We start from the raw sequence: 16,896 nt of genomic DNA, 5'->3' as shown, positions 1-16,896 counted from the left end.
GTCAAAAGAAAACCCAACAGATCCCATTATTAAGGGACTGAGTAGGGTCAAACACTTGCAGCACGCTAGGAGCATTGGGCTGAAGGATGATATAACTTTATATTAGATGGATAACAAATATGTAATAGATAATTTGTACTTGACATTTGATGAATAAATAAAGTTGTGTTATTTATGAGTAAAGCTACTATCTTGTGTTGGTTATTTATCTATTGTTTCAATTTTGCATGTTTTAACTTCCTGAATAATAAGATTATCGAACAGTCCATAGTCGTTCATATTTTGGAAGTAGATGTGAATGAAGACTATCATGAATTTGTTTGTAGATTGTCTAAAAGGTTTTAGGCATAACAAAGGTTTGCTACAAAGTTCATGAGTTCTTATGAATATGATTTGAGCATTGAAATAAACTCCCGCTTGCTGGTATCACTACTTTTATAATGAGTGACTGCAAGATGATAATATCATATGATCTGTGAACTGTGAACTTAGATATATGGTTATTTTTTGCTAGTTGATTGTACATTGATAATGCGAAAATGAATCAATAACTTGATGTTATAAACTGAATTGTTGTGTGTGACATAGCTAGTGAGTGATAAAAGCATATAAGTCGAAGTTTTTGTGTTCCTTTTATCTTAAGAGGGTAAAAGCGATATCTGGTCACTTGATGATTTGGTTTGACTTATGTGTCGGGACCGGTCAGGATGAAGTTGATGTGTTCAACTGAATTCTATGTCGAGCAAATCATAGATCGATAAACAAATGTTGGACAATAAGTATCGACAGCATGATATCTAGAACAGAGGATTGTACTATCCCTTATCTGAAGGACTAGTTTTGATCAAAGTAGACAAGAAGCGTATAAGAGCTATGACTGTTGATCGGATCCTGAAGTCATATATGAGATATAGTTACTAGACTTATCCGAGTGGGAGACTGTTAGATTAGTGTCTAAGTTGGTAACTATATTTGGTATGTACTTGACCCGGTTGTGCATGGTCCTTTTGGGTTGCCTTCACTGAAGCAACTTAACAAGGTAATTTCAGGAGAGAGAGAGAGAGAGAGAGAGAGAAAGAGAGAGGATATTATAGTTTATTAATATATTATAAGAATAATTATTAAAGTAGAAATCATATTTATTTAATTAGTATTGGTCATCAATTAATTAGGAATTAATTTGGTGACTAAAAGTGATTAATTAAATAAAGGGGCATAAACTGTCAAATGTACGATAGTTGAGTTTTGGTCTAGGAAACCTAATGGACTAAGGGGGAACGAAATTATGATGAAAGATCATCATATTTTCGTCCAAGGGCCTTATGCCATAAGGTTCCTTGGGCTTCTTGGTGACTAAGTTATCCATTAGGGTTTTGACTGAAACTATAGCAGCTTGCATTATAAATAAGACCCCAAGGTTTCAATTTTCAGACAGTTGCTTCCAAGGGAAAACCTAGGAATGAAAATTAGCATCCTCCCTCCTCTCTTAAACTTGCCTTCTTGGTTGTGGTGTTTGTGATCCACTAGAGGAGTTAAAGTTGTGACTCTAAGCTCAAGAGCAAAAGATTCACGCCACTATTTGAAGAGGTAAACATCTAGATCTGATGTATTAGCTAATTTCAAAATTATGTATGCTAGATTAGGGTTTGCAAGTCTTGAATTCACTGCATGTACAATAGAGAAACTTAGATTCAAGCATTAGGGTTTGTATGAGCACATAGGATTGTTCTTATGCCTAAAACCCATCATATGATTCTTAATCGGTCACCATTATTAGTTCTTCTATGTCATCCCCATCCATATTTTCTTCAGAGTCGCCCCCAGGCTCCTCCTCCATTCCGTCTTTTGGATCCTCCTTCGGATCTTCTTCAGGCTCAATCTCAGCTAGAGGAATGGGTTGGTACATTACTGGATGGTCTAGGTAGTAAGGGTCTCCTAGTATCACAAGAAACATAGGCTCGTCTACTGGTGGCATGTAAATCATCCATCTAAAGAAAGAACTTTCAAGTATTTTAGTATCTCAAACATGTTACACATATGTTATACACATATTAAATAACATTTTAATTATTTACATTAATTGATTTGTGATCGTATCTTAAGTTTCTTAATTCACCAAGATTTTAGTTTAGCAACTACTTCATTTAAGTTGGATAATGCATGAGGTCTGGTAAATTTAAAACTTAGGTGCTCAAGTTGGGTTTAGTTGTGGTATGACCTATGTCTTACGAAACTTAATTGAGTATTTGATTTAAGTCCTTGTTTTTAAGTTAATTTAATTTTATTTGATTCCTATAAAATTTTTGCTTCAAAAAGTTTTATTTTTAATTGTTGTACAGTAAGGATATACCAAGACCTACTAGAGCAAGCCATAGCCAATAGTTGTATTTTTATTAAAAAGAAGATACTAAGTTCTCTATAGTCTCTCGCATTGATATCAATCTGTCATACCCCGACTGACAGCAGAAAAGTCGAGGTGGCGATGTTACAATTGGATCACAGTCAACCACATATATTAAACACTTAACATATTTAAATCAATATCTTACAAACTTTTAGGTTTGGAAACGTAATTACATCATCATAATTCAAACATGCAACGATAATATAAAACATGTCAAGTTTATTGCAAAAGAGAGGAAATATAATTTCCATAGAACCGATGTCCTACGTCCGGCTTCTTAGTTACCCGAGAATACATATTTTCTAAAATAAGCAAACAAATTTTTTTTGGTGAGTTTCATAAGTTTTGACTCCGTGAGTTTTATAAAAAGAAATTTTTATAAAACATAGAATGTTTAAACGAAAATGTTTGTGAAAAAACATAGCCAATAATGTTACTGATATCATTCGTGTAAGACTCGATAGTTGTAATTCAATACAAGTATTCATATTAATTTACTTATAGTAAATAAGTAAAAATTAACATATTATCGTGAAGTGAAATATTAAGTGTTTATTTTATATAAATAAACACTAACAATTTGTTAAACATTCTACATGTGAATCCTACAAACAACCTTATCCTAGTCTGTATAAGTATTTTTGTATTTGGGATTTTGTCGAACAATAACCGAACGATATGACTTGAACCCGCCTCCGTGAAGCACAATGAAATTTTTTTGGTGCTTGTTGTCCGAACGAAGCTTCATCGACTTTGTGATAAAAAGAGTAAAATAAAAACAAGAAGTTGTCGTCAAATTTTGTTTCGACAAACGATAGTTGTAGCTAGCAACCTCAGACGGGGTTGTGTCAACCTGTATAGATCTATACATACATTCTTTGCTCACAAAAGATTAATTTTTATTACAGATGACTTCACTAAGTTGGTGTCTTAGTTTGATGAATGAGAACCTTCCACAACAATCCCACGTTTTAGTTACAATTCCCATTAGTTTATGTTCGGAAACCTATTTTAAAAGTTCAATTACTTTTAAAGTAAATCAAAATGGTTTCCTGTCCAAATTTTGAGAGCACATTGGCTCTAAGTAACCATAACCAACACATTTCTAATAATTTATACCCTAAGACTTTTCATATGATTATTTTATGAACACCTTATTATAATTAACATCTTTATGTCCCTAAAGTGTGTAAATTAAACAATGTCATAAGTTGTGTTTCTCTTATCTACAACAAGTCTTTATTTATGTATTTAAAGACTTATAATCACTTATAAGTTTTTATGAAATGTTTGATTTAAGATCATAAGTTTTCATGACATATTTGATGGTTTTTCATGCACTAACTATAAATAAGAGTATTATTTGAACAAAAGTTTTCATGTAAAACAGAAAGTTGCCATAACACCAATAAGACATCATATATATATATATATATATATATATATATATATATATATATATATATATATATATATATATATATAAACCTAAATAGTATGCTTTTAAGATTCAATCTACTTTATATGTACCCCCCCCCCCAACGAAAATATTAAAAAACAATAAAATAGGGCTGTAGATACTCATATTTGTCGTGTGAAGTTATTCGGTTTGAGAAGGATTTGTGAGGTTTCCGGTTCCACCCAAGGTTGTGATTTGAGTACTTTTTGCGATGTCTTAAAACATACAGACATATATTTACTAATAAGTCAGACTTTTATCAAGCTTTAACACACTTAAACAAGTGAGTTTTATGACAATTGGAAATAGGAAAATCAAAAAATTACCTAGCTTTTACTTAGATCTAAAGTGTATTTCCAAAAGGAGGTTGAAACCCATGCTTTTTGAAGGATGAAAGGTAAATGTTTTTGGGGTTTAAAGTACTTGAAAACAATAATTTATGGGCTGCTATGATTCTAAAGATGGACAACAAATTGGAAGACTTTTATGGGTTGTTTTGATGCTTGAAAACAACCACTATTTTGGGTGGTTGTTGTCTCGAAATTTCCAGCAAAGAAGCAATAAAAAGAGTGGTTTAGCTACTATTCTGACTACCTATTTTGGAGCATAAAAACCACTAACTTTAGAGGTGATTTGAGGTGAAAATACCAAGCAAAAGGAATGTCCAAAGGGATGAAATGGTGGTTAAAAACCAAGGGGCAACAGCCTTCTTCTTGCTCTCGGTTTTAGTGGGTTTCGAAGGGGTGTGTGGGGATGAAAAATGATGATGTTTGAGAGCTTTTCTTGAGAGAGTTTTTTTGGAAAAACGAAGGAAAAGATGAGAATGAGGAGAGCTCGAGATTTATAAGAGAAGAGGAAGGAGGATAAGAACTAATCTTTGGTAACATTTGATGTGATCACATCATATATATATATATATATATATATATATATATATATATATATATATATATATATATATAATAGCATTGTAATTTTTATGTATTGGAAATTAAATGTTTATGTTTGATTATTTTTATTTATAAACATTTAGGTACATTTTAATTATTCTTCATAATAATCTATTTTATATTTTCATAAATTAAATATAGGTTGATTGAACAAGATATAATTTTGTGATGTTTAGCTGCTTGAGAAATGTTGCTAACCATGTTCCGTTGTTTTGGTTAGTATAATTTTCAAATTCCGATCCATCACAACTATTAGGCAGAAGTTTGAATATAGAATTTTAATTACTCATAAACCGTAGACGTGTTGAATTAATAATTAAATTTTGCGTTTGAATGACGTTATTTGCTAGATATCATGAACCGTTTTTAGTTCGAAATAATATGTCGTAACGGAATTTATCAATAGTCACTAGTTTTATTTTCAAAAGATCATTTTCAAATAAAACATGTTAAATTCCACAAACCATTTTTGATATTGGCTGAGTTAGAATCAGGTCGAGTGTGCTCTCACGGCGTAACCAAGGGCCGGTCACGATATAAGACTCAATGTTGGACAATATTGGTTGTTGACTTTGACTTTGAACGTTAACTTTTGGTATGGGTTGACTTTTGGTCAAATTTATATTTTTAGAAGGTAGGTTTAAGCTTTACCTTGTGTGGGTTATTAGAAGGTTTTTGACACTCATTCATTGGTTAGGAGGGAACTCTTAGATGTGCACTGAGTTGAATTTTTAGCACATCAACTACGTTATGGGTTACCTGTAAATCACTACCTTATGGGCTACTTGTAAATCTTCTCCCCTATTATTGCACAGCGGATTGCTAGATGGCGAAATGGGAACTTATTTTTACATAGTCAAAACAAACAAGTTTGGTATTAAAATGAAGAATAAAATGAATTGAGACATGTTAAAGAAAATGGGTAATAAATAATTTTATTGATTGAAACAAATGAAAACGCATGTGTTAATTAATCTCAGGGCCATGTTAAGAAAATGGATTAGAAAAAATATATTTGGTATTTATAACTGTTTAATATTAATGTCACTTCTAAAAACAATATAAACAATATGATTATTTATACGTATGTGAAACATATTTTAATTAAATATTTATAGGTCAATGTTATATAAATTTATAATTAAACAAATGATTTTATGTACAACTTTTAAAAACTTATATAAACTAATTTATATTAACTAGTTATATTATGGATTGTGTGCATGACGATATTAAAACCAAATATCTTGTAGAAAATGCAAAAAGAATATCATGTATAAATATTCCCATTCGTATTTTAATACCTAAACACACGCATGTATTGATTTGTTGGATTTCTTTGTACATTCTATTTATACCTACACACAAGCAACTTAATTTGTCCGGGTTAATTTTTAGCAATAATCACATTTTTTTGCAACGATCAAATGGATCTTCATCTATGGATGATAACGAAGATGATCGTCATTTTGTCTGAAGTAATTTTCTTGCTTAGACTTAGTGATGCAACACAAAATGCTAGATTTGATGAAAATTATAAGATAATTTGGGGAAATCAGCATGTTCAACTTCTTAATCAAGGGCAAGAAGTTCAGTTGACATTGGATAAATCCTCAGGTTTTCTACTAATTTATATTTTTTTCTGAATGAATAATATTTACTTGTTTTCTCAAAGTAATTATTTAGATTTTATATTAAATTTGTTTTATCACTAACAAAAACAATAATAAGTTTACATAACCATATTATTCTGATTTTCAAATATTCAAAAGAGAATCATATATATATATATATATATATATATATATATATATATATATATATATACATACATATATATATATATATATATATATATATATATATATATATATATATATATATATGATAAATAAACTCCATCACTTTTCGATATATTAATTTGATGAGTTTGTTTAGTAGGATCCATTGTTTTGTGACTATATAGATGAATTTGATTCAAGGATTATGATGGAGTTATTTAGTTTGCTCACAATTTTGAGAAATCTTTTTAACATGACTTGTTTTCTATGTTACGTACCGTAAAAGTCATAACTTTTAAAGAACCAATAAATCGATCAAGTCTTTTTGACTAAAAATTTAAGGTTAATCATAGATATGACAATTTTTTTAGATGTTAAGAAAATGGTAAGACCATATGTCATTAGAATAGATAAGTCACGAACACTTCGACTTCGACGCAACAAATACACATTTCCTAAAATAATGTTAATCCTTTTATTTATGTATTTTTTTCTATTTTTTAGAGCTTTATTTTTATCGAAAAAAATAAATATACCAAAATACATAAATTCCATGATCTATAAATACACATTTATATCGATACATAAACATAATAAATTTAATCAATGTGGTCATTAACAAGTGAATGATCACACCATCCAACTTTTACACTTTCACTGTAGTCATTCATAGGTGAGCGACCAATTTCTTTCATATGTGAATCTATTCAAATTCACATGAAAATGTCATACAGTTAAATCATTGGCCTAAAAAATACACATGTATATCTACACTTTTACTCATATCTACACTTGTAACATGTACTTATAAATTTATTTTTAGGTGCTGGATTTGGATCAAAATTATATTTTGGATCGGGATGCTTTCAAATGAAGATTAAGCTACCGGCTAAAGATTCCGGTGGTATTGTTACTGCATTTTATGTATGTACAAATGCTTTAAACTTGTCTTCATAGTTTATATATATATATATATATATATATATATATATATATATATATATATATATATATATATATATATATAACCTAACCCTATACAGATATGTTATTGCTTGGACAACAAATATTGTGTGGCCATATGATAATTGATATTTAACAAGAATTTAATAAGAAAATAATCTTGTAAGGTAATGAAAATATGAAAAATCAATTAGTTTAAAAAATTAAATCATTTATAAGGATAACAAAAGAAAAATAAACACCACTATCTTTAATAACATAAAACACTAAAACATCTATTATAATATATGTATTAGCTCTTCATATTTGAATCACAAATATCTTTAAAAACATAAATGTTTTTATTGAGAAAAATTTTGCAATTTTTTAACACGTGAATGTTTTTATTGAGCAAAACTTTACAATGTTATAAACAAAAGGAAAAAAAAAATATTAGTAATTACTAATTAATAACCATAGGTTGAAAACTATTAATGAAAATTCTTGATTTTTTGTGAGAGTTTCATAAAAGAAAAACAAAAAGTTATTAGTGATTACTAATTAATAATTATAAGTTAAAACTCTTGAGTTATAACTAATAAGTATATATAAGTTACAAAACTCTTAGGTTTTAGTGTGAGTTTCAATTGAATGTAGTGCTTGGAAATATATTATTATTATTATTATTATTATTATTGTTATTATTATTATTATTATTATTTCACATACAAATAATTTGTTTGATGCAACATTCTAATCCTTTAAAATTTTAAACCTAAAGATATTTACTTCTAATTTTATAACATACTTAGGTGGATATATACATTTAACAAATCACATATAATATATATTTTCACAAATATTATATGTAATTTGTGTCGTAGTAATTTGAAAAAAAAAAAAAAAACACTTTCATATGAATAATATGTCACGATAACTCAATCATAATTAGATATATAATGTTAAAAATAATGTTATCTTTTAAATGTTGTCTTTTAAATATGTTGTAAAGGATAACCCAACAAAAAAATAATGGAAACTAAATATAATCAAAATAGAAAAACAACAATTAAATAAATAAGAAATTGGATGATTGAATATATAAAAAAGCTATTACATAAATATACATTTAAATCCAAAGAAAAAAACTTACGTTCGTCTACTCTGGTAAAAAAAAAAAAACTATATTCGTTTTTTTTACTTTTCTTTTTTCCTTTGACACCATTCAAGCATAAAAACTTCATGACAATTGTTTACTAACCTGCAATCAAAATGTTTTTCTTGACAAATAAGATTTATAAAGATGTTCCAAGCAAAATATTGATGTTTGGAGCGTCACATTCAAGATTGTTTAATACACATAAATCACGTATAAAGATTACATGAGAAAATGAATATAGAAAAACAATAGAAAAACTTCACTTGTGTTGCTTGAAGGGAAAAAAATCATATTATAATTACCATTTGTAATGCCATAAATCTTAAATGCACATATTATCTTAACATAGCTTCAATAACCTCTAATATCCAAAAATCCAAATACTAATATAAATATTAATAATAATAGAGAAAACAAATAAAATTAAAATAAACACTTGGTGTGTCACGTCTTCCTCAAAACTCGTCGTCTCCTTTAATTCTGAGCATTATCCTTCTCCTTCCCGCGGCCACTTGCTACGTTATTTTTTGCGTTGCGTACAATTAAAGATTCTAATGGATAAACCTATGACCTAGTGAGTTCGTATTGTAGATACATGTTCATCACTTAAAAAATAGTTTTATCATATATCTTCAGTAAATTATACAACAAAATATATCATCCGATGACATAATTTAAGGTAATGATTAATTATCCATAGAAAGAACCAGTGACTCGTTTCCCTTCCCCTTGGTACAACCTATCAGTTGTACTCCAGAATTTAAAATATGCAAAAAAATTGGTATAATTCTCCATTCTCATCCCCATTGATCACACACATCCGTCATCCAAAAAAGCACCCGTTTCCGCTAAATATGTCATCCAAAAAAGCACGGTTGATAACAAATCAAAAATAACATTTGCATGCAACCATACTTATCATAAAACATACTGTTAATAAATAAATAAAAACCACATAATAAACATATGATAAATATTTATGTGCAACCAACTACAGAACATGAAAAAAAACTCACAATGTAACCGATAACTTGTAACCGTAGCTTTGTTGTTAACTTGCACCCTATATTCCACCAAACAAAATTTCTAAAGCAACATCCTAGAAAACATCATATGTGATTGTTTTGATTCCAATATCCATATGTTGGGTTCGGTCGAACAATAATAATCATTCGTTTACATTAATTAAAACGTTCATAATAATGTTAGTAGAAGTACTATACTTTGTTATATTAACATTTTCAAATTAATAAAATTTCACTCTTAAAAATAATACTAAAATAGTTGAACGTTGGATACAAAAATATTGATTTTAACAATAACAATAATAACTAGCACTTTAGTAAAATTTGCATGGACCATTTTTTTGAAATACTTATTTTCGTTAACATGTTTGAATGAAATTTAAATTGTCAAAGTATTAATGATTTACGGACCGTTTATGTAACTTTAGCTTTCAAAAAAAAAATAGTTATATAGGTGATGAATTGAAATGGATGATTTATAGAAATCTACGAATTATCAAACCTCGTAAATTCTAATTTGTTAAAAAATATTGCCAAGCCACTTAACACATCTTACATCCCTATATGCTATTTGATATATTTTACTATTTCCATTTTGTTTTTAACTTAATTTTCTGCAACCCACCGAAAAAGAAAAATACTCAAATATTTTCTAACTCGAGTCTCGGCTATTCTTCATAAAAACTGCAGTTTGATTTTCATCAAAACCTTGATCAACAATAATATATATATATATATATATATATATATATATATATATATATATATATATATATATAGTCAAATTAACGACTGTCGGCCAAAACAGACACATGAAGTGTAACTAAAACATGTAAGGCTTGTATATAAGCTTACTCAACCAACCAAATCGAGCTTAAATCAAAGAACATACCTTAATTAGAAACAAAATACCAAAAATCTTTACAAACTTTCTTCTCCGATTTTACCCTTTTTCAAAATTCTAGTTGATTTCTCGAGCTCTTTACAATGCCTAAAGTCTTGGACAGTATAATCCCTTCAAATGCTCAGATTTATTTGGCTAATCAAGATGACAGTTTTAGGGTTTAAAGCTAATCACGTCATTGATGTGACATAAACCATTTCTTCAACTCTTCATAGTTGGAACTACATAAAAGTTTTTTGTGAGAAATATTAGTAATATTTTAACCATAAATACTTGAACTATAAGAAAGCTTTTTGAATCACAGTAACTTCATGACGAATTTTTGTAACAAACATGTACTAATATAACCACATATATAATGAGAGAATACAGCCCATTATTGGAAATTTATAAATATTATAAATGTTTTTAATCAAGGAATATAAAATGTAATTTAGGTTTCAAATCAATATGGTTTGAGAAAACCAAATATCTCTAACCACATGATTTAGAATGACCTCCTTTATATATATATATATATATATATATATATATATATATATATATATATATATATATATATATACATATATAAAGAGGCGTCACCTGAGAAATAGAATAAAGTGAGAATATGAAACTAATCCAAGCCTTATGGTAAAAAAAAAAAAAAAAAAAAAAAAAAAAAAAAAAAAAAAAACAAGTGGTGAAGCTTTAAAATGTCTATAACTATTCAAAATCATAACCACAAGAATTATTTTTCGCTTGTAATATGATTAAAACCATAAATGAATAAAAACTTAACCTAACAACCCTTAAAGATCAATGATTTATGCATCTGATAGTATGCTTCTCATTATGTTGAGTTAATGTAGTTATTTCTAAATACAACTGTTCACGAAGAAATGGACTTTGAGTTCTTGGGAAATCGGCCGGGAAAACCAATCATTTTACAAACGAACGTATTTACAAATGGTCTCGGTGGTAGAGAGCAAAAATTCAGTCTTTGGTTCGATCCTGGTGCGGATTTCCATTACTACAAATTGCTATGGAACGAGCATCAAGTTGTGTACGCATGTATCCTCTTTTATTGGAAATTACATACATCATATAGATATCAAAATTTATAGGTTTTGTTAGCTTGATTGTATCCAATGATCAAGAAAAGAAAACCAACCACTTTATAAGCAAATATATTTACTAATGGTTACATTTTATATTCATTTCAGGTTCTTTGTAGATGACACACCAATAAGAGTATATAAGAACAACATAATTAGAGGTGTTGGGTACCCTAATCATACATTGCAAGTGATTACGAGCTTCTGGGATGGATCAAGTTGGGCTACTGATGGTGGAAAAACGAAGGTCAATTATTCAAATGCACCATTCCACGTCAATTTCCAAGATTTTAACATTGATGGGTGCATCTCCATGCCTAATAGTCCTAATAAGGATTGTGCTTCTCAAAAGTATTGGTGGAACAATAAAAAATATTGGCAATTGAACCCCCAACAACTGAAATCATTAGAAGATGCAAGAAAAAAGTATATGACATATGACTATTGTACTGATAAGAGTAGGTATCCTACCCCTCGTCCAGAGTGTAGTTAAAAATGATGGGTAATAATATGTATTACATTAATGAGATATTTTCTAACTATAGAAATAAAACTAAATGATTATGGTCCTTCATTTCGTAAGATGTACAAATTATGAAGGGTAAGATTTCATATAATTTTTTACAATTTACTTTAAAGATATAATTACAACAATACCCCATAATTTAAAAGGCTTTTAAGATTATAAAGTTCTTGAAAAAGACTAGGACGATTTTCAAAGTTTTTATGATGATTTATTTTTAATTGAAAGATTGAATCGCTTATTGGGTATGTAAAAATAAAAATATAACTCAAACAATTAGTAATTAACTCAAATACATATGTTGTTATTTGTTAATTAACAACCCCTTTTTCATTTGGTGGTAATTTCCAAGGGATGTTGCTATGCATTTTCGGGGGATTTTGCTATGGACTGAGATTGTGATTTTTGGTAAACCATAGGGTCCATTTATGTAAATTCGTTTTCATTTGATGACCAAGTTATATCCCCATCCAATGAGAGAATGCACAAGAGCATGTTTGGTCTCCTTTTTCTTTCACTGTCCCCTTTTCTTATCTGCTCGTTTTCTGTTCCTCTAGACATATAAATAAAATGCCCCATCCACCATATGTAGGACATGCATAAGATAGCTCCACATTGGACTCTACCTCTCACATACAGTTCTAAGATAAGATGGTTCTCTGCATCCTAGAGAAATTAGTTCCATGTATAGACCATTAAACTTGATCGTTGGAGCATGCTCCATAGGCTCATGTAATAGGATGGTTCTAACGATTCTATTTTATGACATTAGCTAGGACCCAAGTTGAGAACCACAAGCGCTACAAAGGATTGGGTAGCCACTGAATCAAACAACACCAAAACAGAAATATCGTTCATGAGGAATGATCCTAAAATAAAACACATAAATATAAGCAACAATTCAATATAATTAAAAGATAAGGAGAAGATACTTACCCGTCACCACATCTAGTGCCACGCAAGCCTCCTCGACTGTCAACTGGAAAGCCCTGCACCTCACCACAGGCGCATCCATCTTAACCTGGCGGCTGTTAGTAATCCGAAGAGTTATAGGAGCCGGTGCTGACACTGGTCCTTCTGCAACCAAATTCAGACAATGGGCCTTCTTGTGGCCCCTCCTAACTGCAATGGAAGAAAATTAGATCATATACCAGGGTGGTGGTGGTAGCAGTGCAATCCATACTAATACGACCCGTCCGGCCACACATGAAGCAACCAGAACCACCCACCCTGCACACTACATCGTGCATCCTGTTGCACTTGCCACAATGGCCGCAACCCAGTTGGCCCTTCACTGATGCAAGACTTGTCTTTTATTTTGATTATTCATTATGTTGTTTATTACTTTGAAAGAACACACTTGTATTTAAAATTATAGTATTAATGCAATGGATGATGTTTTTGCTTGTTTACTACTTTATATTGTTGTGATACTTTACATGACGTCCTCCGCCCTAGAACGTTTCCACCGTTCTCTGTTTTGGGGTGTGACTGGGGAGTTGTCAATCCAAAGCAATACTAAGCTAAGTAAGACTCAGAGCCTGCGTACAGAGGAAGATATAGCTGATATGAACCGACTACCATACGCTTTCGAAGTCGGTTCTATCATGTACGCTATCACTTGTACTCGCGCTGATGTGGCCTTAGCTTTGAGCATGGTTAGAATATATCAAGGGAACCCTAGTAGTGCTCATTAGATTGTAGTTAAAAATATTCTTAAGTACCTATGAAGGACCAAGGAATGGTTTCTAGTCCTCAGTGGGAGTGATGACTTAAGGGTACGAGGGTACAGTGACGCTAGTTTTCAAACGGATCGGGATAATTACTGATCGTAGTCGGGCTGGGTCTTTACCCTTAATGGAGGAGTAGTAACATGGAAAAGTTCCAAGCAGGAGACCGTAGTTGATTCAATGTGCGAATCAGAGTACATTGTAGCAAGTGAAGCATCAAAGGATACTATATGGTTGAAGAACTTTATTGGAGACCTTGGAGTTGTGCCATCCATAAAGGTGTAACAACCCTAAGTTTTCCATCGTCGAAAACCCGTTCTACCCGTAAAAAAAATTGTCGTTAATCAGTTCATTTCATTTCCGTTTTAGGTTAAATTAATTAAACTTATACGTTTATTATAATCCAATGAGTGTCCAAACCCCTTTGGAACTCATGAAATTATCCCAAAAATGTTTATCTCAAAAAGTTTAGAAACGTCCCCGCCCGGTTACGGAAACTTAATCGGGTGCGACCTAAATCCCCGTTTAATGCCGGTATCGGGTAGAATTCCATCGTGTCCAAGTTTTAGGACCTATTTAAACGTGTTTAAACATTCATTTGAAGCTTTTTCTTCCTCTCTCTACTCTCTCTCTAACCTCTCTCCTAAATCCAAGTTTAAGGGTCCAAATCATCAATTTAAGGCTCCAAATCTTTGAGGTACCTTCCCAAACATGTTATGCAACCTCTATAACCTTCAAATTCGAGTTTAAACCATGGATCAGGACCATTATCATGAGTTTACGGCCCTAGAACAGTCCTAGGCCGTAAACTCATCTAAATGGGGTTTTTGGAGCAACAAAACCCTTCCAAACCACAATTGGACCTTAGATATGGCTAGATGACTTTATGGAATGGACCTAGAATGCCTTAAACCATGATTTAGAGCCTTGTATATGAGTTTATGGCCCTGGATGGTGCTTAGGCCGTAAAGCCATATTTAAAGGGTTTTTAAGCCTTTAAACCCTTCCATGACTCAAACTAGACCTAGATATGACGTTTAGCATATTAGTAATGGACTTAGAACACCTTAAACATGGATTTTGAGGGATTTATATGAGTTTACATCCAAGGCATGTGCTTGGGCCGTAAACCCCTTAAAAATGTGAGTAAACCCATTTCCAATGTGTTAGAAAGCCATCCAACACCACCAAAAGCCTTAGAATAAATCATAGATCCAACCAAAAATAGTTTTGGGGCCTTAAACTCAACCAAACCCATCATTTGAGAGTTTACGGCCATAGCATGTGTCCCATGGGTGTAAACTCCTAAAATTATGTCAATTGGTGTCCCAAATTCATTTCAAGGCTTGTAGGGATTTTTAGAATCACATGTGATTGATTAAGGACCAAAAACATTAAGGATTCTATGTATGGGGGAGTTTACGGCCGTAAACTCCATGTTTATAGCTGTAAACTCCAATAAATGGTCCCTATGCGAAGTTAATCCATTCCAAGGCCTTAGATTTAATCCTAACAAATTTTCCCTAGTCATATGAAGCCATTTATCAATCAAAAACACCCCACCATGAGTTTACGGCCGTAAACTCATGGGGAATGGGTGTTATGGGCTGAAAACTCTTGTATGAGTATACTCTTGGGGAGTAAACTCAAATTCCAAGTCCCTAGTGCCATTACACGTCCTTAGATGTCACCCGGGTCCTTCCAAACACTTGAAATGAGGTGTTTCCGCAACTAGAAGTCTTTGTCCCTAACAAATAAATAAACTAAGTCCTAATTAGATACAAATGTGGATCTTTTCATTATACATAGGAATCTCGTACGTTTGCAAGCCCCGAACCAACATTTAGCATCCGAAATCATCACATTTCTCGTCCGGTGAGTTCATACCCCTACCCTTTTCAATGGTGTTTCAATGATTTCAGGGGGGGGGGGAATACAAGCAAATTACAAATGTTTTCAATACATAACATTGATGTATTTCAAATAATATCTGGCAAACTTATAAATACCTTTACCCCTTGTGTATTACGCTGAGCATAAGGGATGATTTATCAAGTACAACTATATGAATTTCAGTTAAGGAAATAACCAAAGTAATCAAATTATTATGGGAATAATTTGGGGTTCTTTAGTTCTTGTTTCATCACATACCGTTATGTATACAAAGTTATTAGATAAACTATGTCCGATACAGTTTATCTCCGTTTCATTTTGAATGTATTGCCAGATGATTTCTTTGTATATACTTGTATTCACTGTATTATGTTTCATAATCTTTTGTATGTTTGATATCGTATGAGAACCCTGTGAATAGTTTAGTATTACCTTGTGAGTTCATCACTACGCTGTATGGATGATCAGTAAATCCTCCTCGGAAGTGTAACCAGAGTCTCCTGGAGGGAGGGCAAGGAATTTGTGAATAAATCTATTCGGGACTGACAATCCCACACCTTAACTGCTAGCTACAGTTAGGCGGGCATGCCTGGGGTGACAAATTTCTGGATATCATTCGACATCTGACAAGCGTCAAATAGGTCTCTTTGTTGTATCAGCATGGTTACCCGACTCACAATACGTATTAATATAAGTTTATTCACAGTATTACTTTGGGGTTTGATTTGACTTTGATTCGATTCCATATCTACTTTCTACCTATAGTTTCCATGTCCGGTACGGGATGATAGTCCCATGGTTTCCAGTCTATTGATTGTACATATATTCTGCGGGATGGTAGTTCCATGGTCTTTAACTTATATCTAGTACGGAATAGTAATCCCATGATTTCAACCTATATCTTGTACGGGATGGTAGTGCCATGGTTTTGAAACTATATCTAATACGGGATGATAATCCCATGGTTTTGAGCCTATATCTAGCACGGGACGGTAGTCCCGTGGTTTCCAAATCTATATTTTCATGAAT

The 16,896-nt window shown here is 31.3% G+C and overlaps 1 protein-coding gene across 1 annotated transcript; it reads left to right on the top strand.

Moving 5' to 3' along the window:
• Positions 1 to 6,221: 6,221 nt before the first annotated feature.
• LOC145029872 (xyloglucan endotransglucosylase/hydrolase protein 2-like) lies at positions 6,222 to 12,214 on the top strand. Its single transcript, XM_078978323.1, has 4 exons — positions 6,222 to 6,430; positions 7,418 to 7,518; positions 11,476 to 11,669; positions 11,830 to 12,214. The coding sequence occupies exons 1-4, from the start codon at positions 6,241 to 6,243 to the stop codon at positions 12,212 to 12,214; spliced, it is 870 nt and encodes a 289-aa protein (XP_078834449.1). The 5' UTR covers positions 6,222 to 6,240.
• The last annotated feature ends 4,682 nt before the right edge of the window (positions 12,215 to 16,896 follow it).

This window comes from Lactuca saligna, chromosome 2, assembly GCF_052625555.1.
Source record: "Lactuca saligna cultivar CGN05327 chromosome 2, ASM5262555v1, whole genome shotgun sequence".
NCBI lineage: Eukaryota > Viridiplantae > Streptophyta > Magnoliopsida > Asterales > Asteraceae > Lactuca > Lactuca saligna.
The sequence above is the reverse complement of the archived record's forward strand: the minus strand, read 5'-3'. Positions and strand labels throughout refer to the sequence as shown.

Coding starts and splice junctions, on each gene's coding strand:
- LOC145029872 (XM_078978323.1), top strand. CDS start 6,241: ATGGATCTTCATCTATGGATGATAACGAAGATGATCGTCATTTTGTCT. Junction 7,519..11,475: donor GTATTGTTACTGCATTTTAT/GTATGTACAAAT, acceptor GAGTTAATGTAG/TTATTTCTAAATACAACTGT. Junction 11,670..11,829: donor TGGAACGAGCATCAAGTTGT/GTACGCATGTAT, acceptor TATTCATTTCAG/GTTCTTTGTAGATGACACAC.